General features: G+C 49.1%; 1 protein-coding gene across 5 annotated transcripts in view; it reads left to right on the forward strand.

Annotated features, from left to right (window-relative positions):
* LOC135548271 (poly [ADP-ribose] polymerase tankyrase-1) overlaps nucleotides 1–26,390 on the forward strand; it is a 179,774-nt gene that overhangs the window by 113,754 nt on the left and 39,630 nt on the right. For 3 of the 5 annotated variants that reach the window (XM_064977694.1, XM_064977696.1, XM_064977698.1), the window contains 10 exons: nucleotides 15,126–15,146; nucleotides 16,885–16,979; nucleotides 17,150–17,216; nucleotides 17,991–18,177; nucleotides 18,374–18,495; nucleotides 18,572–18,663; nucleotides 18,768–18,846; nucleotides 22,280–22,451; nucleotides 22,900–22,979; nucleotides 24,252–24,397. In XM_064977694.1, coding sequence (XP_064833766.1) covers nucleotides 15,126–15,146; nucleotides 16,885–16,979; nucleotides 17,150–17,216; nucleotides 17,991–18,177; nucleotides 18,374–18,495; nucleotides 18,572–18,663; nucleotides 18,768–18,846; nucleotides 22,280–22,451; nucleotides 22,900–22,979; nucleotides 24,252–24,397 — 1,061 coding nt within the window. The remainder of the gene's footprint in view (nucleotides 1–15,125; nucleotides 15,147–16,884; nucleotides 16,980–17,149; nucleotides 17,217–17,990; nucleotides 18,178–18,373; nucleotides 18,496–18,571; nucleotides 18,664–18,767; nucleotides 18,847–22,279; nucleotides 22,452–22,899; nucleotides 22,980–24,251; nucleotides 24,398–26,390) is intronic. The other 2 variants (XM_064977695.1, XM_064977697.1) reach the window with 1 other exon arrangement.

A 26,390-nucleotide genomic window follows, 5' to 3' on the forward strand; every position in this document is an offset into this window, starting at 1 on the left:
ATGTCACCAGTTTTACTGTGTAGATTGGGATGTCACCAGTTTTACCGTGTAGATTGGAATGTCATCAGTTTTACCGTGTAGATTGGAATGTCACCGGGTTTACCGTGTAGATTGGAGTTTTACCGTGTAGATTGGAGTTTTACCGTGTAGATTGGAATGTCACCAGTTTTACCGTGTAGATTGGAATGTCACCAGTTTTACCGTGTAGATTGGAATGTCACCGGTTTTACCGTGTAGATTGGAATGTCACTGGTTTTACCGTGTAGATTGGAATGTCACTGGTTTTACTGTGTAGATTGGAATGTCACTGGTTTTACCGTGTAGATTGGAATGTCACCGGTTTTACCGTGTAGATTGGAATGTCACCGGTTTTACCGTGTAGATTGGAATGTCACCGGTTTTACCGTGTAGATTGGAATGTCACCGGTTTTACTGTGTAGATTGGAATGTCACCGGTTTTACCGTGTAGATTGGAATGTCACCGGTTTTACCGTGTAGATTGGAATGTCACCGGTTTTACCGTGTAGATTGGAATGTCACTGGTTTTACCACCATCAATACCTGTGGAGGGAGTAAGAATACAAAACCACCAGCCGAGGATCAATACTTCTGCCCGTAATTCACATCAAAGCTGAAAGGTGTGTGTGGACACGTTTTACAATACTTGTGAGTACCAGAAGACCTCACAAGAATAGTAAACCAACTACAATTCAGAGAAGTGAGGACATTTTGACAGTACTGACTTGTAAAAAGGCTATTTTAGGCAGGTTCCTTCTCGACAAAGGATCAATACTGCTGCCCGTGATTCACATCAAAGCTGAAAGGAGAGTGTGTGTGTGGACACATTTTACTATACTTGTGTGTACCAAAAGGCCTCACTAGAATTGTAAACCAGAGGAGTAAGGACATTTTACCAGTTCTCACTTGTAAAAAGGCCTATTTTAGGGTTAGAATTAGGGTTAGGGGAAAATAGGATTTTGAATGGGAATCAATTGTTGGTCCCCAAAATGTCCTCAAGTATACTAAAACATAGGTGTGCAAATCTTCAAAAGCAGTCTCCCTCATTACGCTATCCTGCCTACTTTACCAGGATTTAATTTGGAAGTTTGGATTAAGAGAGAGTGTGTGTGTACGAGAGAGATGCTGAGTGCATGTCTGTGTGTGAGGCAAGAGGCTGAGAGTGTGTGTTTGATTAGGAGCGATGGGTGCATGGTGTTGGGTGGGTCAGGATGATGGAGAGCCCAGGAGTGCAGGACGTTATTAACGCGGCACAGCTCGACGCGGCAGCTCGCTGGGGAGCATCAATAACACGGCTCTGCACGGCAGCTGGCTGGGGAGCATTAATAACACGGCTCTGCACGGCAGCTGGCTGGGGAGCGTCAATAACACGGCTCTGCACGGCAGCTGGCTGGGGAGCGTCAATAACACGGCTCTGCACGGCAGCTGGCTGGGGAGCATCAATAACACGGCTCTGCACGGCAGCTCGCTGGGGAGCATCAATAACACGGCTCTGCACGGCAGCTCGCTGGGGAGCGTTAATTAAACGGCTCTGCACGGCAGCTCGCTGGGGAGCATCAATAACACGGCTCTGCACGGCAGCTCGCTGGGGAGCATCAATAACACGGCTCTGCACGGCAGCTCGCTGGGGAGCGTTAATTAAACGGCTCTGCACGGCAGCTCGCTGGGGAGCATCAATAACACGGCTCTGCACGGCAGCTGGCTGGGGAGCATTAATAACACGGCTCTGCACGGCAGCTGGCTGGGGAGCATTAATAACACGGCTCTGCACGGCAGCTCGCTGGGGAGCATTAATAACACGGCTCTGCACGGCAGCTCGCTGGGGAGCATTAATAACACGGCTCTGCACGGCAGCTCGATGGGGAGCATTATTAACGCGGCAAAGCTCGATGCGGCAGCTCGCTGGGGAGCATTAATAACACGGCTCTGCACGGCAGCTCACTGGGGAGCATTAATAACACGGCTCTGCACGGCAGCTCACTGGGGAGCATTAATAACACGGCTCTGCACGGCAGCTCACTGGGGAGCATTAATAAAACGGCTCTGCACGGCAGCTCACTGGGGAGCATTAATAACACGGCTCTGCACGGCAGCTCACTGGGGAGCATTAATAACACGGCTCTGCACGGCAGCTCACTGGGGAGCATTAATAACACGGCTCTGCACGGCAGCTCACTGGGGAGCATTAATAACACGGCTCTGCACGGCAGCTCGCTGGAGAGCATTATCAAGATTCAGAAAGATTCAGATTCATCAAGAGTCAGAAAAAATATCACTTATGGAGTTTTCACCACAACGCAGTGAATCAAACCTCAAATGTTTCACTGGGCCACAATTGACCTTTACCTATTTTCCTTTATTTTTCTAAATTGTTTCCCCTTTTTTCTTTATTCCCTGTTCGTACGTTCTGTCAGAAAGAAGGAACGTGGTAGACTGCTAATGTAGTGGTATGTGTACTGCATGTCGACCCTGAGACGGGGTCCTTAATATGGAGTGTTTTCACTCATTTGAACTGTCTGCGAAAGTAGTCAGGCAAGCAAATGGAGGGTTGTTTTTGTTGTGGTTCATAGATAGTTGGTATCACCACTACTGATAAATAAAGTCCATCTTATTTTACTGAGCTGATTTTTCTAGCCATATAGTTTCCAATTAGTACACTCTGTACCAGGGGGAGACTATGTTCTCTCTGTGTACTTTGTACAGACTGCCTGTTAGCATCCTACTCACTGAACATACATTTTCCTATTAACATTTTATCACAATAATTACCACTTCCACTCTGCTATCACATCGGCACAGGTAGGCTCTGATTTTCCTGTTGTGGGAATATTTACTTGACATATGGTGTAAACATAAAGATTATATATAGCTGGTGTGAGTGTTAGAATTGGACTGGGAATAGTCTGCGGCCAAAGCTGAAAGTGTTATTTTCAACCCAATACACACTAGCAACTAGCAAGTTTTCTACTTGGAGATTCTGAAAATCTTTTGACATTTGTGTGGTTCAAATCAGGCACTGATGTCATCGAGCCTCCTCCAGATTCTAAAGAGCAGCTGCTCCGCAGGCAGATGTGATTTCTAGAGCTTCGTTTCTGAAATGCTCTGATCATATGATTTCGTAGCGAATTTAGACTGCCTGCTCAGCTAATTACAACATCAAAGACCTAAGGATTAGGGAGTCGCTCTGTAGCCGTCATCAAAGACCCTTGTTTAAATGTTGATCATATTTCCAGATCAAAAGCTCTGTCTTGGTGTGGGAAGACTACCTTCGCCCATAGTTAGAATGTCTCTGTCGGTTTACAATGGGAAAACTGACAGTTTTAATGTGGTTATATTATGATGATGCTTTCTGAATATATATGTAACTCAATGTATAACAATTCCAGTGGGTCAAAAGTTTACATACATACACTAAGTTGACTGTGCCTTTAAACAGCTTGGAAAATTCCAGAAAATTATGTCATGGCTTTAGAAGTTTCTGATAGGTTAATTGACATCATTTGAGTCAATTGGAGGTGTACCTGTGGATGTATTTCAAGGCCTACCTTCAAACTCAATGCCTCTTTGCTTGACATCATGGGAAAATCAAAAGAAATCAGCCAAGACCTCAGAAAACAAATGGTAGACCTCCACAAGTCTGGTTCATCCTTGGTAGCAATTTCCAAACGCCTGAAGGTACCACGTTCATCTGTACAAACAATAATACGCAAGAATAAACACCATGGGACCACATAGCCATCATGCCGCTCAGGAAGTAGGCGCGTTCTGTCTTCTCGAGATGAACGTACTTTGGTGTGAAAAGTGCAAATCAATCCCAGAACTACAGCAAAGGACCTTGTGAAGATGCTGGAGGAAACCGGTACAAAATTATCTATATCCACAGTAAAACGAGTCCTATATCGACATAACCTGAAAGGCCGCTCAGCAAGGAAGAAGACACTGCTCAAAAACCGCCATAAAAAATGCCAGACTATGGTGATACAGTGAATTTTAAGTGAAATAATCTGTCTGTAAACAATTATTGGAAAAATGACTTGTCATGCACAATGTAGATGTCCTAACCGACTTACCAAAAGTATAGTTTGTTAACAAGAACTTTTTGGAGTGGTTTAAAAACAAGTTTTAATGACTCCAACCTAAGTGTATGTAAACTTCCGACTTCAACTGTGTGTGTGTGTGTGTGTGTGTGTGTGTGTGTGTGTGTGTGTGTGTGTGTGTGTGTGTGTGTGTGTGTGTGTGTGTGTGTGTGTGTGTGTGTGTGTGTGTGTGTGTGTGTGTATATTGGAGGCCCATTATCAGCAACCATCACTCATGTGTTCGCTAATCCAAGTTTATCATTTTAAAAGGCACTTTAATGTGCTTGTCCTCTTGCTCAGTTGTACTCCGGGGCCTCCCACTCCTCTTTCTATTCTGGTTAGAGCCAGTTTGCGCTGTTCTGTGAAGGGAGTAGTACACAGCGTTGTACGAGATCTTCGGTTTCTTGGCAATTTCTCGCGTGGAATAGTCTTAATGTCTCAGAATTAGAATAGACTGACGAGTTTCAGAAGAAAGGTCTTTGTTTCTGGCCATTTTGAGCCTGTAATCGAACCCACAAATGCTGATTCTCCAGATACTCAACTCGTCTAAAGGCCAGTTTTATTGCTTCTTTAATCAAAACAACAGTTTTCAGCTGTGCTAACCTAATTGCAAAAGGGTATTCTAATGATCAATTAGCCTTTCAAAATTATAAACTTGGATTAGCTATCACAACGTGCCATTGGAACACAGGAGTGATGGTTGCTGATCATGGGCCTCTGTATGCCAATGTAGATATTGTATTAAAAATCTGCCGTTTCTAGGGGACCCCAAACTTTTGAACGGTAGTATATAGGCCTAGTTACCAAGGTGGATTAGTTGTGGCGACTGAAAACAGACAACAATCAAGACAATGAACTATAATGGTTGAGAAACACAGCAGCACAGTAGAGGTGTATGCAGCCTTTACAATGTAGGAGGCAGAAGAACACAGTCCATAGCAAGTATATAAAGGACTATACAAAACATTAGGAACACCTTTCTAATGGTGCTTCATTTGGGACTCAAAGTACAATCTGTTCGGGAACAGAGATACTAACGTGTTTTCGCAACGAAACATATTTCATTAAACTGTTAACAGCCCCAATGCGCGCTGGAGAAAGGAATGAAACGGAGCGAGAAGGAGATGGAAGCACATGGTTGTTAGATATTGTGTATAGCTAAATGTTGTGTCATCTAATTCATTATGAAAATATAATCAATTCCCTTTTACTAGGCTATTTAAAATCGTCCTGCACGATCGATGAACCAACTGCATGGCCTAGGGCTTTACGTTCTCTCCCAGTCTCGTGGACAGATAGCATAAGATAACCAGTCCATCCAGTATGCATAATAATACAGTCCACACTCAATGGCAGTGACTCAAATGTGTTTCATTTTGGAGTATAGTCTAGACCAATTATGTACCAAAAATATCTTAAATCAGTTTAGTTTTTTTTTGCCATGTGTAATATGCAGTAGGCTATTTATGGTATAATGGCACAATCCTCATTTTAAATCAGATTATTTTGGGGGCTTTATCTCATAAGCCTATGCATATGGGTGTTTTGAATAAATCATCACCTTAGAAAGCTCTGTCCATTTCGTTTGAAACATAATCCACAATGACAAACCTGCTGATGAACTTCTTTCTTCAAACTGAGCATCACGTTGAGTTTTAAAAGCATGATACTGTTTTGTTTGATGGGATTTTCAATTGCATTTGGCATCAATGCCAGTGGTAGAGGCACACTAGAACCCTGACTACCAGGCCATTAGGACCTGATGGTTGTTAGCAAGTTGGGTACTACCAAAGCACATCCAACTGTTCCGTGGAATTTTACTGCGGTCATGACTCTTGACTGCCGGTGTGGCGGTAATACGGTCACCACAACAGCCCTAGTCAAAGCTTTCACCTGGAATCACCTGGTCAGGCTATCACGGACAGAGCAGGTGTTCCTAATGGTTTGTATACTCGTTGTGTATTGTGTGAGTCTTCTCTATGTATAGGGGTAGGTAGTGTTGTGTTCTGCCTCATTACCACAGTGTCTTGTGTATATGCAGTAGAAGCAGCACCTTCCATAGGCCTAGAGTCACTGTAGTAATGCCCCTTTAATGATGATGTTTACATACCTTGCACTGCTCATCCCAGATGTATATACTGTATTTTATACCATATATTGAATCCTATCTATGCCGGTCGGTCATGTCCCATCCATATATTTATATGTACATATTCTTTTTCCATCCCTTTACTTAGATTTGTGTATTAGGTAGTTTTGTGGAATTGTTAGATTACTTGTTAGATATTACCGCACTGTCGGAACAAGAAGCACAAGCATTTCACTACTCTCGCTATAACATCTGATATCCATGTGTATGTGACCAATACAATTGAATTTGTTTTAGAGGGAGGTCCTGGGCCGTATATCTCCCCCAGCAGTCAGCCGTCGCCAGAGGAGAGGCCTAATGTCCTATTGATCCAGCCCGCCTGCTGCCAGGCAGGGGAAGAGTGGGTTCTCCTCCGATTTGTTTGGCCAACGTTTGTGTTCGCTCTCTCTTTCTCTCTGTTTGGCCAATGTTTGTTTTCGCTCTCTCTTTCTCTCAGTTTGGCCAATGTTTGTTTTCGCTCTCTCTTTCTCTCAGTTTGACCAATGTTTGTTTTCGCTCTCTCTTTCTCTCAGTTTGACCAATGTTTGTTTTTGCTCTCTCTTTCTCTCTGTTTGGCCAATGTTTGTGTTCGCTCTCTCTTTCTCTCAGTTTGACCAATGTTTGTTTTTGCGCTCTCTTTCTCTCAGTTTGACCAATGTTTGTTTTTGCTCTTTCTTTCTCTGTTTGACCAACATTTGTGTTCGCTCTCTCTTTCTCTCAGTTTGACCAATGTTTGTTTTTGCTCTCTCTTTCTCTCTGTTTGGCCAATGTTTGTGTTCGCTCTCTCTTTCTCTCAGTTTGACCAATGTTTGTTTTTGCGCTCTCTTTCTCTCAGTTTGACCAATGTTTGTTTTTGCTCTTTCTTTCTCAGTTTGACCAACATTTGTGTTCGCTCTCTCTTTCTCTCTGTTTGGCCAACGTCTGTGTTCGCCTGCCTCCCCTCGGACTAGGCTGTTTACTCTATCCAGGACATAAAGACAGTGTCCCTCCCAGGCAGCTGGTGTCCTCCCTCCCTGGGGTTAAGCCTAATGATGCATGGTTATATGAATGGAGAGAGAGGTTCACTCAGGAAAGCACAGTGCCTCGGCCAAACCTCCAACTGTACCGTTTCCATGGTAGTTATAGCATGCACTGCCGCCATGGCAACGACTTACCAGTCACTGTTGGCATGGTTACAGGTTACAATTCTGTGAAAGGAGAGTAAAAGGAATGGAGCTGCTAGGTGCTTACTGATGAAAGTAATATCAAAGTATGTAGTCAGATCTTTCCTTCAACCCCAGTCCCTCCCCTCTCACCCTCTCCTCTCTTACCCCCTCATCTCTCCTCTCACCCCCTCCCTCCTCCCCCCTCCCCCTAGTCCCTCCTCTCACCCCCTCCCTCTCTTCTCACCCCAGTCCATCCTCTCACCCCCTCACCCTCCCCCCAGTCCCTCCTCTCACCCCCTCGCTCTCTTCTCACCCCAGTCCCTCCTCTCACCCCCTCACCCTAGTCCCTCACCCTAGTCCCTCCTCTCACCCCCTCTCTCTCTTCTCACCCCAGTCCCTCCTCTCCTCTTCCCTTTGTGAAGCTCTTTGTGACCCTGTGCTGTAGAGAGGTGTGTTTACAGGTGCCTGATGTAGTCACACATTACAGATACTTGCTGGTGATCTGAGACCTCCCAGTGTGCAGGAGGTTGACTACTTTAACCCTATCAGTCCTGAGACCCCCAGCAAAAACCTGCTTTTCATTTATCTGCTTGTTCAGCCTTCCTATTTAGCCTCACAATGAAGTGTTTTACCATGTTGTTTCCAGGACAACCAGGGCTACAACACATAACGATTTGACATAAAGTTGCATTCATGAGTTGTATTGACAAATGTCAATGAAAAAAGGTCTGCCAGTGCAGAAACCCCTCTAAAAATGAATTTATATGAATGGTGTAAGTACAGTCATTGTTTGTCCGGTGGGAAATGAATATCCAACTAGTCAGTGACAGCAATTATGTGAGCTTTATTACAGCATCAAAGCCACTGTCCTCGGATTACTGTGATCTTGTAATTAGGAGCAAAACATGTATGTGCTCATGAGTCATCTTTTCATAGAGAGATTTTAATAGTTTGAAGCTGAAACCATTCAGATGTTTTTGTAAAATGACCCGGCCCCTTCGGGGTCTGCCGTTAATCACAGACAAAATGGTTGGTACCAGAACAAATAGACTAATGAAAAGGTACAACCCAGACGTCTGTAGCTCAAACACACCATTTTTAAAAGGGGTTAGAAGTCCAAATCATGCCAGCGAGGCGCTGGGGCTAACTGGGCTAACTGGGCTGACTGGACTGACTGGGTTAACTGGGCTGACTGGGTTAACTGGGCTGACTAGGTTGACTGGGCTGACTGGGATAACTGGGATAACTGGGATAACTGGGATAACTGGGCTGACTGGGCTGACTGGGCTGACTGGGCTGACTGGGCTGACTGGGTTGACTAGGTTAACTGGGTTGACTAGGTTAACTGGGCTGACTGGGCTGACTGGGCTGACTGGGCTGACTGGGCTGACTGGGCTGACTGGGATAACTGGGATAACTGGGCTGACTGGGATAACTGGGCTGACTGGGATAACTGGGCTGACTGGGCTGACTGGGCTGACTGGGATAACTGGGCTGACTGGGATAACTGGGCTGACTGGGCTGACTGGGATAACTGGGATAACTGGGCTGACTGGGCTGACTGGGCTGACTGGGCTGACTGGGTTGACTAGGTTAACTGGGTTGACTAGGTTAACTGGGCTGACTGGGCTGACTGGGCTGACTGGGCTGACTGGGCTGACTGGGCTGACTGGGCTGACTGGGATAACTGGGCTGACTGGGATAACTGGGCTGACTGGGATAACTGGGCTGACTGGGATAACTGGGCTGACTGGGCTGACTGGGATAACTGGGCTGACTGGGATAACTGGGCTGACTGGGCTGACTGGGATAACTGGGCTGACTGGGATAACTGGGCTGACTGGGCTGACTGGGATAACTGGGCTGACTGGGATAACTGGGCTGACTGGGCTGACTGGGATAACTGGGTTAACTGGGTTGACTAGGTTGACTGGGCTGACTGGGCTGACTGGGATAACTGGGATAACTGGGCTGACTGGGATAACTGGGCTGACTGCCAGGTAACAATTCAAAGGACATGGACATATAGTACACACAGATACGTATTCGCCAGGTAGCTTAGTGGTTAGAGCATTGGGGCAGTTAACCCACTGTTCCCCGGGCGCGGATGTGGATGTCGATTATGGCAGCCCACCCCCACCTCTGATTCAGAGGGGTTGGGTTAAAAGCGGAAGACACATTTCAGTTGAATGCATTCAGTTGTACAACTGACTAGGTATCCCCTTTCCCTTTCTAACCCAGCTGTTCCCAACCTTATTTCAACCGTGGCACGCCTTGATGGCATAATAAATTCTGCGGCACACCTAAAATGTCCCCATTTATTTAGTGGTGGTGTCCTCCATCTGATCCATACTGCAAATCATCTGTTTTCTGTGACACATTTTTTTTTTTAGCTCCAGTAAAATAGGTTTTTTGTTTTGAACTGAGCTTGAGACGGGCGGTTTTCTGCATTGTAAAGGTGCAACCATGGACAGAAAGCTCTGTTTTCTACGGCAGAGAGGCTGTGGTTCAGCTGAGCCTTATCAGACTGGCCTGTGCTAGTGGTTCTCACATGCAAAGTAAAATCATGCTAATTCCTTTGCTCGTGATGTGCGCCCCTCAACTGACAAACAACAACTTGCTTGAGCGTACTGGATGTGAAACAGTGACACAGATGTAACCATGTGCCATCCAATGTATTATCTGAGCGCCACTGGTGCTGCCAATTCCATCTGCATTCCACAGGTCACGTTTATAAGTGAGTTCAAAAAAAAAATCAAGATTAGGAAAGGTTCCGCGGCACACTTGAAAATCTCTCTTCTCTCCCTGACTCACTACAGTACCCATCCCCAAGGGCTGGGAGACAAAAGGTCATCCTGCCACATCCATTTTCTCTCGCGCTCTCTCTTTATTTCTTTCTCCAGGTCTACTGGGAAATGGAACAGTGCTTTATACCATCACAGATGTCCCCTTCAAACACTTAAGATTGGGTTTTAAAATGGAAATGCTCTGTGTTTTCACATTAAGGCCTCCGAGACAATATGCTCCAGCAGTTCCTCTAACTATCTGTATCACTTCAGTACATCATGTTCCGAATTCAAAACGGTCCTTAATATCCGTAGGGGCAGTACATTATTTGAGGAAGGGAGAGGGTATAGAGTGGACTGTGGTAGTGGACTAGACTCTCTAAATGGAAGCCGGTTTGTAATCATTTCCGGTCAGTTGTTTAACAGAGAGAAGCGTTGTGTCTGAAAGCAGATGGAACATTACCCTGTCTTGTCCATGAGCTATGTTAGTGATTGCAAAGGGAGCGAGAGGGACCAGTACCTAGTTATTTTTAACAGGGTTTGTTATTGTTTATTTCACAGTAGTGATTGGGTATAAAGCCGGTGGGATGCTCTCTCTCACTAGGCTGACTCCCCCTCTCCTTATCTCCTCCTCTCCTTTCCTCCCGGCCCTCTGGGGTGACAGATTGATGGGCGGAGCCTAAGCGATTGAGCCCAACCTCAGCTACAGCTGTGTCGCCATGGCGATGCACCCCTGTGCTGCATTGCATTTGTAATGTTCCTAGGGCGAGACACACAACCCAATAAAAACAAACTGGCAGACAAGGGAAAACTGTTCATGAAAAATGCAGCTTTTAGTGCAGACAAAACAGAGTGAAAGAGAGCATTCTGTCAGCATGGTGTGTGAATCCTACCAACACATTATAGATTAATGGCATGTTGTTACTGGGATAATTAGTCTAGTCTCTGGTCAAGACAGCGGTATGGGATGCATGTAAAATACTCACATCATAAACTGTGTTTTGGGTGAATTTCAGTCAATTTATTTTGTAGATAACTGTTTTGTTATCATGCTTTCATATAATAGCTGATTTTTTTCCCCTTGTAAATTAAGGACATGCCTGATACTGGTTTCCAGTTCTGAGGTTCTACAATGGCTTTTGTTGTCCTATAGCAGTTTTGTACTGAGATCCACAAAATAACTGTCAGCATCTGCTAAAGGGCATATTAATACGTATGATTCACAGCTGTCATGTTGAAGAGAGGTTGAGTGTTGCATCCTATGATTACTAACATACAACAGCTCTGCTCTGCCACGTTTGACAGGGATGGGACTGGGAGGATTCATCCTTCCTGTCCCCCGTCCCAGCCCCCCGTCCCCCGTCCGAGCCCCCTGTCCCAGCTTCTTGTCCCCCGTCCGAGCCCCCTGTCCCAGCTTCTTGTCCCCGTCCGAGCCCCCTGTCCCAGCTTCTTGTCCCCGTCCGAGCCTCCTGTCCCAGCTTCTTGTCCCCCGTCCGAGCCTCCTGTCCCAGCTTCTTGTCCCCCGTCCGAGCCTCCTGTCCCAGCTTCTTCTCCCCCGTCCGAGCCCCCTGTCCCAGCTTCTTCTCCCCGTCCGAGCCCCCTGTCCCAGCTTCTTGTCCCCGTCCGAGCCCCCTGTCCCAGCTTCTTGTCCCCCGTCCGAGCCTCCTGTCCCAGCTTCTTGTCCCCCGTCCGAGCCCCCTGTCCCAGCTTCTTGTCCCCCGTCCGAGCCCCCTGTCCCAGCTTCTTGTCCCCGTCCGAGCCCCCTGTCCCAGCTTCTTGTCCCCCGTCCGAGCCCCCTGTCCCAGCTTCTTGTCCCCGTCCGAGCCCCCTGTCCCAGCTTCTTGTCCCCGTCCGAGCCCCCTGTCCCAGCTTCTTGTCCAGCTTCTTGTCCCCCGTCCGAGCCCCCTGTCCCAGCTTCTTGTCCCCGTCCGAGCCTCCTGTCCCAGCTTCTTGTCCCCGTCCGAGCCCCCTGTCCCAGCTTCTTGTCCCCCGTCCGAGCCTCCTGTCCCAGCTTCTTGTCCCCCGTCCGAGCCCCCTGTCCCAGCTTCTTGTCCCCCGTCCGAGCCCCCTGTCCCAGCTTCTTGTCCCCCGTCCGAGCCCCCTGTCCCAGCTTCTTGTCCCCCGTCCGAGCCCCCTGTCCCAGCTTCTTGTCCCCGTCCGAGCCCCCTGTCCCAGCTTCTTGTCCCCCCCCGTCCGAGCCCCCTGTCCCAGCTTCTTGTCCCCCGTCCGAGCCCCCTGTCCCAGCTTCTTGTCCCCCGTCCGAGCCCCCTGTCCCAGCTTCTTGTCCCCCGTCTGAGCCGCCTGTCCCAGCTTCTTGTCCCCGTCCGAGCCCCCTGTCCCAGCTTCTTGTCCCCGTCCGAGCCCCCTGTCCCAGCTTCTTGTCCCCCGTCTGAGCCCCCTGTCCCAGCTTCTTGTCCCCGTCCGAGCCCCCCCCCCGTCCCAGCCTCCCGTCCTCTGTCCGAGCCCCCTGTCCCAGCTTCTTGGCCCCCTGTCCGAGCCCCCTGTCCCAGCTTCTTGTCCCCGTCCGAGCCCCCTGTCCTAGCTTCTTGTCCCCCGTCCAAGCCCCCTGTCCCAGCTTCTTGTCCCCGTCCGAGCCCCCTGCCCCAGCTTCTTGTCCCCCGTCCGAGCCTCCTGTCCCAGCTTCTTGTCCCCGTCCGAGCCCCCTGTCCCAGCTTCTTGTCCCCCGTCTGAGCCCCCTGTCCCAGCTTCTTGTCCCCGTCCGAGCCCCCGTCCCCCGTCCAAGCCCCCGTCCAAGCCCCCTGTCCCAGCTTCTTGTCCCCCCGTCCGAGCCCCCGTCCCCCGTCCAAGCCCCCTGTCCCCCGTCCAAGCCCCCGTCCCCCGTCCAAGCCCCCTGTCCCCCCGTCCAAGCCCCCGTCCCCCGTCCAAGCCTCCCGTCCAAGCCCCCTGTCCCAGCTTCTTGTCCCCCTTCCCAGCCTCCCGTCCTCTGTCCAAGCCCCCGTCCTCTGTCCAAGCCCCCGTCCTCTGTCCAAGCCCCCGTCCCAGCCTCTTGTCCCCCGTCCCAGCCTCTTGTCCCCCGTCCCAGCCTCCCGTCCTCTGTCCAAGCCCCCGTCCCAGCCTCTTGTCCCCCGTCCCAGTCTCTTGTCCCCCGTCCAAGCCCCCCGTCCCAGCCTCTTGTCCCCCGTCCCAGCCTCTTGTCCCCCGACCCAGCCTCTTGTCCCCCATCCCAGCCTCTCGTCCTCTGTCCAAGCCCCACGTCCCAGCCTCTTGTCCCCGTCCAAGCCCCCCGTCCCAGCCTCTTGTCCCCCGTCCCAGTCTCTTGTCCCCCGTCCCAGCCTCTTGTCCCCCGTCCCAGCCTCTTGTCCCCCATCCCAGCCTCTCGTCCTCTGTCCAAGCCCCACGTCCCAGCCTCTTGTCCCCGTCCAAGCCCCCGTTCCAGCCTCTTGTCCCCCGTTCCAGCCTCTTGTCCCCCGTTCCAGCCTCTTGTCCCCCGTCCCAACCTCTTGTCCCCCATCCCAGCCTCTCGTCCTCTGTCCAAGCCCCCGTTCCAGCCTCTTGTCCCCCGTCCCAGCCTCTTGTCCCCCGTCCCAGCCTCCCGTCCTCTGTCCAAGCCCCCTGTCCCAGCCCACCGTCCCAGCCTCTTGTCCCCATCCCAGCCTCTCGTCCTCTGTCCAAGCCCCACGTCCCAGCCTCTTGTCCCCCGTCCAAGCCCCCCGTTCCAGCCTCTTGTCCCCCGTTCCAGCCTCTTGTCCCCCGTTCCAGCCTCTTGTCCCCCGTCCCAACCTCTTGTCCCCCGTCCCAACCTCTTGTCCCCCATCCCAGCCTCTCGTCCTCTGTCCAAGCCCCCCGTTCCAGCCTCTTGTCCCCCGTCCCAGCCTCTTGTCCCCCGTCCCAGCCTCTTGTCCCCCGTCCCAGCCTCTTGTCCCCCGTCCCAGCCTCCCGTCCCCTCTGTCCAAGCCCCCTGTCCCAGCCCACCGTCCCAGCCTCTTGTCCCCCGTCCCAGCCTCTTGTCCCCCGTCCCAGCCTCTTGTCCCCCGTCCCAGCCTCTTGTCCCCCGTCCCAGCCTCCCGTCCTCTGTCCAAGCCCCCTGTCCCAGCCCACCGTCCCAGCCTCTTGTCCCCATCCCAGCCTCTCGTCCTCTGTCCAAGCCCCCCGTTCCAGCCTCTTGTCCCCCGTCCCAGCCTCTTGTCCCCCGTCCCAGCCTCTTGTCCCCCGTCCCAGCCTCTTGTCCCCCGTCCCAGCCTCCCGTCCTCTGTCCAAGCCCCACGTCCCAGCCTCTTGTCCCCCGTCCCAGCCTCCCGTCCTCTGTCCCAGCCTCCCGTCCTCTGTCCCAGCCCCACGTCCCAGCCTCTTGTCCCCCGTCCCAGCCTCCCGTCCTCTGTCCCAGCCCACCGTCCCAGCACCCTGTCCCCCGTCCCAGCACCATGTCCCTGCCCCCCGTCCCATCCCAGCCCCCCTGGCCCAGCCCCCTTCCCCCCGTCCCAGCACCATGTCCCTGCCCCCGTCCCATCCCAGCCCCCTGGCCCAGCCCCCTTCCCCCCGTTCCAGCACCATGTCCCTGCCCCCCGTCCCATCCCAGCCCCCCTGGCCCATCCGGCTCACGTAGCCTAGGTTATTTATCTGGGGGTAGAACAGAACAGGGCTGTCTGGTACCCGGATGCCAGGCCCAACCTTCCCAATGCCCATATGGGCTGGACCGAGTCTCCCTCCTGATATTGCTCAAATGTCATAGAAATGTTATGGTTGCTAATGTCAGTCTCCTGCACCTCTCACCTGACCTTCTGTCTCGAAAGGTTCTAGTGCAGACGCGCTGTTCTGTTTCCAACAACTTATTCAAATGATTAGAAACACCTAAAATAAAATACGCCTGCTCAATTGAATTTGACATTTTAGATTGAAATCTGCAATGACTTCTTCTAGCTTGGAATACCGACATGATGCTATCATTTTTGTGTTTTTGTGTTCCTTTTTTTTGTTCTGTTTTACTTGTGGTTCTGGCGACATTGTCTATCAGTCGACATCTCAAAAAATGCTGGTAAGTTATTTTCAAACAGCTCTAAGATTGATGCACTCCTTTTGATTACTTTTCTGGGGGATTTTGGTTTATCTTTTTTTCAGTTTAGCTGACTCCTTGTGCATATTTTGGGACCTTGGCCTTCTTGTTGGTCACATTTCATCCACCCTCCAAAACTCCCATTCATTCCTGGGTTACGGTTATGATTTGGGGTGGAGGGGAGTTTGGGTCAGGATAAAGAACACTGGGATACGAACCCTCTTCTGTGGGTGTTCCTGATTTCACCTTATTGCCTGCTTATTACCGGGGCCTGTCTGCACCTGCTCCTGTAATGCCATACTATGACCTCACCCTGCCATCCTGTAGCTTGTCACACCTTTTATCCTTGTTTTGGACTTGGGTCATTGTCTACTTTTGCTGTTGTAATTATAATGTGCATGTTACGAAAGCTTTTTTTCTTTTCTTTTTTTTAGCATTTTGGTACTATTGTCTAGACCAAATAAGAGTTGTAAATTATCTATGGGTGGACAATTTACACAGTTCCTTATTAATTGTGTAATCAGTGGAAAGCAGGAACATCTTTGTTGTGCACTCTTCATTGGCACTTTTGTCCCGTTATTTTGTTCACTATTCTCCAGTCACGTACTTTTTCCTCACCTAGAAAGTACATCTGAAGGGGGCTGAGGTCCAGCCTTTTTCGTGCTACCTCTTTATTCACTGTCTGGCTGTGACAATTTGATGAAGTCTCTGATACCCACTCAACACACGTTCTTTAGACTAACTCCTGTCTCTGAGTTACAGTGATGCTCCACTAGTCATCTGTGTGTTCTGTTGATAGAACTCCACTGCTGCTGTCTCTTCCATGATGCTTCCTTTTCTTTTGAGCTCCTCCTTAGGTTTGTTGTTTTGTCTGCATTTCCTCGAAATCAGTCACTGCCTCTTCACAACAAACGTAGCAAGCTACATTTCATGATTTTCCAGAATCACAGTTGTAGGACAGCCCATCAAACTGGCACCAAAGCACCAATTTCCTGTGTAGTGTTGGCAGCAGCCATTGTTTTAGCGCTTCACTACTTGACTGTTGACTAACGTGTTGAGCACTCTGCTCAAAGCAGAAACAGCTGAGAGAGGCTTTCACATGGCTGCTACGAGGGAAGCCATTGATTCACATTTTTGGTCCAGCTTGAGTTGGCAGTTCCCTAATTGCACTAATTATTTTAAATGAGGTGATGTAAGCTATTTGACTATTCAGTGGGAAGACAGAGTCTGTGAGATGAGATTAACATAACTTAGGTTATACCACACACACACACACAGCCTCCATCTGGAAGACAAAAACAAAAGACAAGCGAGTAAACGTGAAAGGATATGTAAGCAGTGCAGTCATATAGCCAAGGCTAGCCCACTGGGGGTTCACCAGAAGTGTTAACTATAATGATCACAATGATATTTTCCTCCCAGATCAGCTCTTTATTTTGCTGACTCTGGTTCTGGGCTCATTGTAGTTCTGTTTCAGTGAACCACCTCCTGGTAAACGTTCCATCCTCCTGAGTCCATTCCTCCCATCACCCTCTCTCCCCAGAGACACACACTCATATATAGGCTACCACTGAGGAGCGGTGCTAACGCGCTATAGGTGTGGTCATGGGCATCCACCTCCTGCTCTTGCTCAGTAGGGGGTGTTTTGTTAGGTAGAACGTATTGTCTCAGATTTCCTTGTCTTATTCTGATTGTTCTCTCTCTCTTTTCTCCTCTGTAGTCCACCCCTCTCCACCTGGCTGCAGGGTACAACCGGGTCAGAATAGTCCAGCTCCTACTACAGCACGGTGCCGACGTACATGCAAAGGACAAAGGGTAAGTGTGTTTGTTGTTTGCCACGTGTCGTGTCCCCTCCAATGTTTTTGAAATGTTGAGTTCACTCTTCATTGACCTCCTTATCTAACTAACTGAGCTGTTCATTACACAGATATACAAAGTCTGTTTCGTATGTGAATGAATGTTGTCTATGTGCCTCTCACCCTCAGGGGTCTGGTTCCTCTCCATAATGCCTGTTCCTATGGTCACTACGAAGTGACAGAGCTGCTGCTGAAGGTAAGAAATACAGCATTTCTACCTCCCTCTGCTGCTTTGTGTGTGTCCTGGCATGCTTGTTATGGTGTGGCTGTGGAACCCAGCTGGTAGAGCATGATGCTAGCAACGCCAGGACAGTGGGTTTGATTCCTGGGACCACCCATACGTAAAATGTATACACGCATGACTGTACGTTGCTTTGGATAAAAGCTTCTGTTAAATGGCATATATTATGAAAGTGAGAATCCTTTAGCTCAGAGGCTATAGAGCCCTCAAATTAAACTCCGGACCACGAAGCCAGTTCCACTGCTTTTTTTCTCCATTGTTCCCCTCAAACCAGGGACTGATTTTATCCCTCATAATCAGGTTGAACAGGAAACCAGCAGGCACCCAGACCTCGTAGGGTCAGAGTTGAATAGCTCTTGTATAGTGGGTCCTGAGAAAGACGTTATTTTATCAGGCGTTTTCAGAGGGATTCGTAGCAGCTCTGTCACTGTCTGAAAAACCTGTCTGGGTTCCTTTGACAGAACACTCAGACTTTTTTCACTTCTTGTCTGAGTTGGTCTTTAAGTCTCAAGACTGACTGGCTAGTCTACGGGAAGCCCTCATCACTCGCCTGATGTTTGATGTCAGATATCACGTCAGTGCTGCGGCAACACCTGAGTCGTAACGCCTCAAAGTTCAGCGAAATCTTTGCTCTTATTGGACTAGTTTCAAAAAACATTTTCACCTACCTGCCACTTTCTTTCCTTTACAATATGGATTGTGTCTAACACCCCTCTCTGTTTCCTGTAGCACGGAGCGTGTGTTAATGCCATGGACCTGTGGCAGTTCACCCCTCTCCACGAAGCTGCCTCGAAGAACCGCGTGGAGGTGTGTTCTCTGCTGCTGAGCCACGGGGCTGACCCCTCCCTGGTCAACTGTCACGGGAAGAGTGCTGTGGACATGGCCCCCACCCCAGAGCTCAAAGAGAGACTCACCTGTGAGAACAGCATCTTCTCTCACACACTGACACACAAACACACACACTGTCACACAGGCCCACACAAGACACTCACATGCATGCCAACATGGTCACACTGGTATTATAGTTTGTCCCTCCAATAAAATGTTTTGGGTTGTGTGTGTAACTGTTTGGATGACATGGTCTTTCTCTCCGCCCTGTGTGTGTTCTGTAGATGAGTTTAAGGGTCACTCTCTGCTCCAGGCAGCGCGGGAGGCAGACATGGCCAAGGCCAAGAAGACCCTTGCTCTAGAGATTATCAACTTCAAACACCCACAGACCCACGAGACGGCACTGGTAAGACACACACACTACACACACCACACACACCACACAGGGCTACAGTGTTAAATGAACTCCTCTTGTATTGCAGCACTGTTCAGTGGCCTCTCCTCACCCCAAGCGGAAGCAGGTCACAGAGCTGCTATTACGTAAAGGTGCCAACGTCAACGAGAAGAACAAGGAGTGAGTGTCTTCCTGTTTACCTGACCTCTGTCTGACCTCATCCCCTAACCACTTGTGTCATGACTATGTGGACTCAAACCTGTGGGTGCGTTTTGTCGCTGCAGCTTCATGACTCCCCTACACGTGGCTGCTGAGAGGGCACACAATGACATCATGGAGGTGTTGCAGAAACATGGAGCAAAGGTACAGTATTTACCTCACCCATCCATCCATCCCTTCACCCATCCCCACCCATCCATCCATCCCTTCACCCATCCTCGCCCATCCATCCATCCCTTCACCCATCCCCACCCATCCATCCATCCCTTCACCCATCCTCGCCCATCCATCCATCCCTTCACCCATCCTCGCCCATCCATCCATCCCTTCACCCATCCCCACCCATCCATCCATCCCTTCACCCATCCTCGCCCATCCATCCATCCCTTCACCCATCCTCGCCCATCCATCCCTTCACCCATCCTCACCCATCCATCCATCCCTTCACCCATCCTCACCCATCCATCCATCCCTTCACCCATCCTCACCCATCCATCCATCCCTTCACCCATCCTCGCCCATCCATCCATCCCTTCACCCATCCTCGCCCATCCATCCATCCCTTCACCCATCCTCACCCATCCATCCATCCCTTCACCCATCCTCACCCATCCATCCATCCCTTCACCCATCCTCACCCACCCATCCCTTCTCCTATCCTCACCCATCCATCCCTTCACCTATCCTCACCCATCCATCCCTTCACCTATCCTCACCCATCCATCCCTTCACCTATCCTCACCCATCCATCCCTTCACATATCCTCACCCATCCATCCATCCCTTCACCCATCCTCATCCATCCATCCCTTCACCCATCCTCACCCATCCATCCCTTCACCTATCCTCACCCATCCATCCCTTCACCTATCCTCACCCATCCATCCCTTATCCTATCCTCATCCATCCATCCCTTCACCCATCCTCACCCATCCATCCCTTCACCTATCCTCACCCATCCATCTCTTCTCCTATCCTCACCCATCCATCCCTTCACCTATCCTCACCCATCCATCCCTTATCCTATCCTCACCCATCCATCCCTTCACCCATCCTCACCCATCCATCCCTTATCCTATCCTCATCCATCCATCTCTTCACCTATCCTCATCCATCCATCCCTTATCCTATCCTCACCCATCCATCCCTTCACCCATCCTCACCCATCCATCCCTTATCCTATCCTCACCCATCCATCCCTTCACCCATCCTCACCCATCCATCCCTTCACCCATCCTCACCCATCCATCCCTTCACCTATCCTCACCCATCCATCTCTTCTCCTATCCTCACCCATCCATCCCTTCACCTATCCTCACCCATCCATCTCTTCTCCTATCCTCACCCATCCATCCCTTCACCTATCCTCACCCATCCATCCCTTATCCTATCCTCACCCATCCATCCCTTATCCTATCCTCACCCATCCATCCCTTCACCTATCCTCACCCATCCATCCCTTATCCTATCCTCACCCATCCATCCCTTCACCCATCCTCACCCATCCATCCCTTCACCCAGACAGGCAGGTTCAATGGAAACACCTAATCCGAGTGTAAATCTGAGCCATTTGATTGAACCCAAACCCTGGGAGGCATGATGTTTCTCTAACTAACTACCCAAAGACAGAGAGTTTTGTCTTCCCAGTGTCGGGGGGCAATCTGAAGTCACCTCTTTTGGAGCTGAATCGCGTATAGTATTACTTAACGCACCAACAGTCCGGACAGCGGGAAAAGACTGTCTGGTTCTGAGAGCTCCATCAGATAAGAATGACCTAATGGATGGAGTGTTCAGAGCCTGCCATTCCCCCTGAAGATCTCACCTTAACAGGCTGTCCTCTGATGCAGGCCTGGGGCAAGACACACCAGGTGTACACTGTTTAAAGCCAGACAGCCACTAAAGAGAATCATCTTGATATCTTTCCTTGATAGATTTATTTCAATAGTGTCAGTGTTGTATGTTTTATATTGCTTTCTAAAGAAACACGGCCGAGACAGACATGAGAGGCTCTGTGGTGCTTTTGACAGTAGCTATCCAGAAAAGAGAAGCCTCTACACACAGTGGTCCTTTAACTGTCATGTCTGGCTTGTCCTTCCAAAGTCATGAGTGCAGGTAGCTATCCCCCACAGAGACCCAGCACTAGTTAGCTGGGTAGGGAACATGACAGAGGGAACAGACATCCAAAGTAAACAGTATTCACCTCAGCCATCCATCCCTTCAGCCATCCATCCATTCACCCATCCATCCATTCACCCATCCTCAGCCATCCATCCATTCACCCATCCTTAGCAATCCAGCCCTACAACCATCCATCCATTCACCCATCCTCAGCCATCCATCCCTTCAGCCATCCTCAGCCATCCATCCATTCACCCATCCTTAGCAATCCAGCCCTACAACCATCCATCCATTCACCCATCCTCAGCCATCCATCCCTTCAGCCATCCTCAGCCATACATACCTTCACCCATCCTCAGCCAACCATCTTCAGCCATACATCCCTTCAGCCATCCTCAGCCATACATCCCTTCAGCCATCCTCAGCCATACATCCCTTCAGCCATCCTCAGCCATACATACCTTCAGCCATCCTCAGCCATACATACCTTCAGCCATCCATCCCTTCAGCCATCCTCAGCCATACATACCTTCACCCATCCTCAGCCATACATCCCTTCACCCATCCTCAGCCATACATACCTTCAGCCATACATACCTTCAGCCATACATACCTTCACCCATCCTCAGCCATACATACCTTCAGCCATACATACCTTCACCCATCCTCAGCCATACATACCTTCACCCATCCTCAGCCATACATACCTTCACCCATCCTCAGCCATACATACCTTCAGCCATACATACCTTCACCCATCCTCAGCCATACATACCTTCACCCATCCTCAGCCATACATACCTTCAGCCATACATACCTTCACCCATCCTCAGCCATACATCCCTTCAGCCATACATCCCTTCACCCATCCTCAGCCACCCATCTTCAGCCATCCTCAGCCATCCATCCCTTCAGCCATCCTCAGCCATACATCCTCAGCCATACATCCTCAGCCATCCATCTCTTCAGCCATCTAAAGTAAACAGCAGCACGTGCCTGACTGCCTGCCTGGCTGGCTGAGCAGTTAACACAGTCAAGCAGTGCCTAGTATTGGAGTGCTGCTGTGCTCAGATCAGTGTGTCTGTGGGGAGCAGGGCTGTGCTGTGTTGTTCTAAGCAGAGCCTCCCCTTTCATTGGAGTTGAATCGAATGAGGACATCCCAGGAGCTAAGAGAAACGGAGATGGTGCTGAATAAATAAGTCTGTCAGGAAGCAAACTTAGACATGCATGCCCCTATAGACACATATACATTTACATATGCAGTATACCTCCCAAAAACGCTCACACACACACACACACACACACAAAATGGATGTGCACGCAAACACACTCCCAGTTTCTGCTCGGGGCTGATAGTCTCTGAAGAGCTCTAGCAGCCTTAGGGCTCAGCTGGGGAAAATTCACTCACAGCACAGCTCAATCCACACAACCCCTCTCCTCACTCATTCCCTGTCTCCCAGATGAATGCACTGGACACCCTGGGGCAGACAGCCCTGCACCGTGCTGCCATGGCAGGACACCTCCAGACCTGCAGACTGCTGCTGAGCTACGGCGTAGACGCCTCCATCCTCTCACTACAGGGATTCACCGCCTCACAGATGGGCAACGAGGCCGTGCAGCAGATACTCAGTGGTACGGAGAGACAACAGAGAGAGAAGGAGAGAGACAGCAAGAGAGAGAATATATGTGTGTGCCTGACAGCTCTGAATATGTGTGGGTCAGTGGAGGCTGCTGAGGGGAGGACGGCTCATAATAATGTCTGGAAAGGAACTAATGGAACGGCATCAAACACATAGAACCCACATGTTTGATGTATTTGATACCATTCCACTGATTTCTCCAGTCATTACCACTAGCCTGCCCTCCCCAATTATGGTGCCACCAACCTCCCGTGGTGTGGGTTTGTGTTTATTTACCTTTATCTCCTCTCCATTCTATTCAGACAGTCTTTGTCGGTTTCATCGCTGTGTCTTCCATGGAAAGCGACTGTGCAGTGACAGAGTGACCTTTCTGCTGGCTGGGGTTGTGTTACACTGAGACACTGGTTGGTGATTATGTGATGTTCTTTTTTCTGGCCCAGAAAATGTACCTGTGAGGAACTCTGATGTAGACTATCAACTCCTGGAGGCAGCTAAAGCTGGAGATCTGGACACTGTGAAGGTAGGATTCTCATTTAAGTGTGTGTGCGTGCGTCTGTGTGGTCCTTACTCGCTGGCATAGCTAGCTGACTCACAAGAAAAAGAAGGCTAATACACGACATGCACAGGACCTGTTGATATGAAAACTGTTATTGGATTTTCTACTACTCTTTGTCTTGGTATGTGAACTCACTGGACTGCATCACCTTCAACTCCCAACCTGCACTCAGGGGTAGACGTAACATAGTAAATGTACATCTGGGACACTCCATTAGTATGATATGTTACGTTTCTTATGGTATTTATTAATATATGGATGTCCATCATTTCGTATATGTTAAGAATTGCCATTTGTCAATATGTTACAAATTATTTTGATATGTTACAAATTATGTGGTATTTTACGAATTACAATTCTTATGTTACGAATTGCAATTCGTACAGCGATATGATATGTTACGAATCCAATATGATGTGGCTAACAATAGCTAGGTGGCTAACGCTAGGTGGCTTGGTGGCTAATGTTAGCTAGGCTAGGAGTTAGGATATATGGTTAGGGTTAAGGTGAAGAGTTAGGTTAAAGGGTTAAGGGAAGGGTTGGCTAACATGCTAAGTAGTTGCAATGTGGCTAATAAGTAGTAAGTATTTGTATTAGCTTGAATGCTAATGTTGTCTGTGATTAAGTTTTGAACGCGCAAACTTTGGGTTGACACCCCACTTCTGTTTTTGCCTTAAGTAACCTTCAGTCATATGTAACCACACCAAACATGGGGCGGCAGAGTAGCCTAGTGGTTAGAGCGTTGGACTAGTAACTGGAAGGTTGCAAGTTCAAACCCCCTAGCTGACAAGGTACAAATCTGTTGTTCTGCCCCTGAACAGGCAGTTAACCCACTGTTCCTAAGCCGTCATTGAAAATAAGAATTTGTTCTTAACTGACTTGCCTGGTTAAATAAAGGTAAAATAAAAATAAATAAAAAAACATAACATATGACTGTATCATACTATGACTGTATCATACTAATTTGAGTGTCCCGGATTTATGTTTACCATGTTACGTCTAGTCTATGAGACCAGGCTGCAACTCAAGATATTGTGAGAATGTTTTGAAAACGTGCCATTTTCACCTCTGCTGCTTTTTCAGGTTTGATTTGATCTGCCTGTGCTGCTGATTTGATCTGCATTCTAACTGAATGTTAGAATGGAAACTGAGTGTGTTTCTCTTTTCCCACTCTCACTCTCTATGCAGACTGCTTTGCTGCTGTCGGAATGTAAACAGTTCTCTCTCTCCTTGCAGTCATTGTGCTCTCCACAGAATGTGAATTGTCGGGACCTGGAGGGTCGTCACTCCACTCCACTGCACTTTGCCGCCGGCTACAACCGTGTGGCGGTGGTGGAGTACCTGCTGCATCATGGGGCCGACGTCCACGCTAAAGACAAGGGGTGAGTCTTTGGCTGACTTGATGGCTAGCTGGCTGACTGACTATCTGTCTGGCTGGTTGGCTGCCTGACTATGTGTCTGGATGGTGGTTGGCTGGCTATCGGTCTTTCTTTCTTTCTCTCTATCTGTCTGTGTGTCGCTGTCTATTAGCTCAGAAATCTGCATGTGTCTCCTATCTCTACACTGCTTTCATCTTCTCTGCTCCACCACTCCCCTGATGATATAGAATGTTATGTCTGTCTATGGTAGAAAATGACAAGATTATGTTGTAAAATACTGTTTGTGCATCAAATAAGGATTCTCTGTACTCATCTTTGTCTGTGTGGACTGAATTGGGCCTCAAATTGATTTATGTTGGCTTGGTGATAAAACCTACAGCCTGCATCCCATAGATTGAATTGGTATTTGTGTACTATGAGGTACCAGGGAGGAGATGTCTCTGGTCTGGATAGCTGATAACAATAACCTTGTCTTGGGGGCTAAACCCTGGTTTCTATACAATTAGAACAGTCTTCACTGCAGATACTATCTGATGTGAATTATTCATTTCTTTAATACAAATCCTAACCTTTTGACCCGTTCCACACATCTGTTGTTTGCCACGTATTCAGGAGCATGTGTCTTAACTATAAAATGCCGTGGCTCAGTTCTGCTCATTGGGTTCTCAGCGATCACCTCCGGGAGATTGTTGACCAGCTCCAGTATTGCAATAATGATTCTATCTATCTATCTATCTATCTATCTATCTATCATCTCTCTCTCTCTCTCTGCCCTTCTCTCTCTCTCTGCCCTTCTCTCTCTCTCTCTCTCTGCCCTTCTCTCTCTCTGCCCTTCTCTCTCTCTGCCCTTCTCTCTCTCTCTCTCTGCCCTTCTCTCTCTCTCTCTCTGCCCTTCTCTCTCTCTCTCTCTCTCTCTGCCCTTCTCTCTCTCTCTCTGCCCTTCTCTCTCTCTCTCTGCCCTTCTCTCTCTCTCTCTCTCTCTCTCTCTGCCCTTCTCTCTTTCTCTCTCTCTCTCTCTCTCTCTGCCCTTCTCTCTTTCTCTCTCTCTGCCCTTCTCTCTCTCTCTCTCTCTCTGCCCTTCTCTCTCTCTCTCTCTCTCTCTCTGCCCTTCTATCTCTCTCTCTCTCTGCCCTTCTCTCTCTCTCTCTCTCTCTCTCTGCCCTCTCTCTCTCTCTCTCTCTCTCTCTCTCTCTCTCTCTCTCTCGCTCTGCCCTTCTCTCTCTCTCTCTCTGCCCTTCTCTCTCTCTCTCTCTCTGCCCTTCTCTCTCTCTCTCTCTCTCTGCCCTTCTCTCTCTCTCTCTCTCTGCCCTTCTCTCTCTCTCTGCCCTTCTCTCTCTCTCTCTGCCCTTCTCTCTCTCTCTCTCTGCCCTTCTCTCTCTCTCTCTCTCTCTGCCCTTCTCTCTCTCTCTCTGCCCTTCTCTTTCTCTCTCTCTCTCTCTCCGCCCTTCTCTCTCTCTCTCTCCGCCCTTCTCTCTCTCTCTCTCTCCGCCCTTCTCTCTCTCTCCCCTTCTGACTCTCTCTCTCCCCCCCCTTCTGGCTTTGTCTCCCTCTCTGCTTCCCCATCTGTCTCCATCTCTCTCTCCATTGATGTATCTCTCTCTCTCTCTCTCTCTCTCTCTCTCTCTCTCTCTCTCCGCCCTTCTCTCTCTCTCTCTCCGCCCTTCTCTCTCTCTCTCTCTCTCAATTCAATTCAATTCAATTCAAGGGGCTTTATTGGCATGGGAAACATGTGTTAACATTGCCAAAGCAAGTAAGGTAAACAATAAAAATTAACAGTAGACATCACACATACAGAAGTTTCAAACCAATAAAGACATTGAAAATGTCATATTATATATATATATATATACAGTGTTTTTACAAGGTACAAATTTGAAAGGACACAAGATAAAATAAATAAGCATAGATATGAGTTGTATTTACAATGGTGTTTGTTCCTCACTGGTTGCCCTTTTCTCGTGGCAACAGGTCACAAATCTTGCTGCTCTGATGTCTC

This window comes from Oncorhynchus masou, chromosome 11 (genome assembly GCF_036934945.1).
Source record: "Oncorhynchus masou masou isolate Uvic2021 chromosome 11, UVic_Omas_1.1, whole genome shotgun sequence".
NCBI lineage: Eukaryota > Metazoa > Chordata > Actinopteri > Salmoniformes > Salmonidae > Oncorhynchus > Oncorhynchus masou.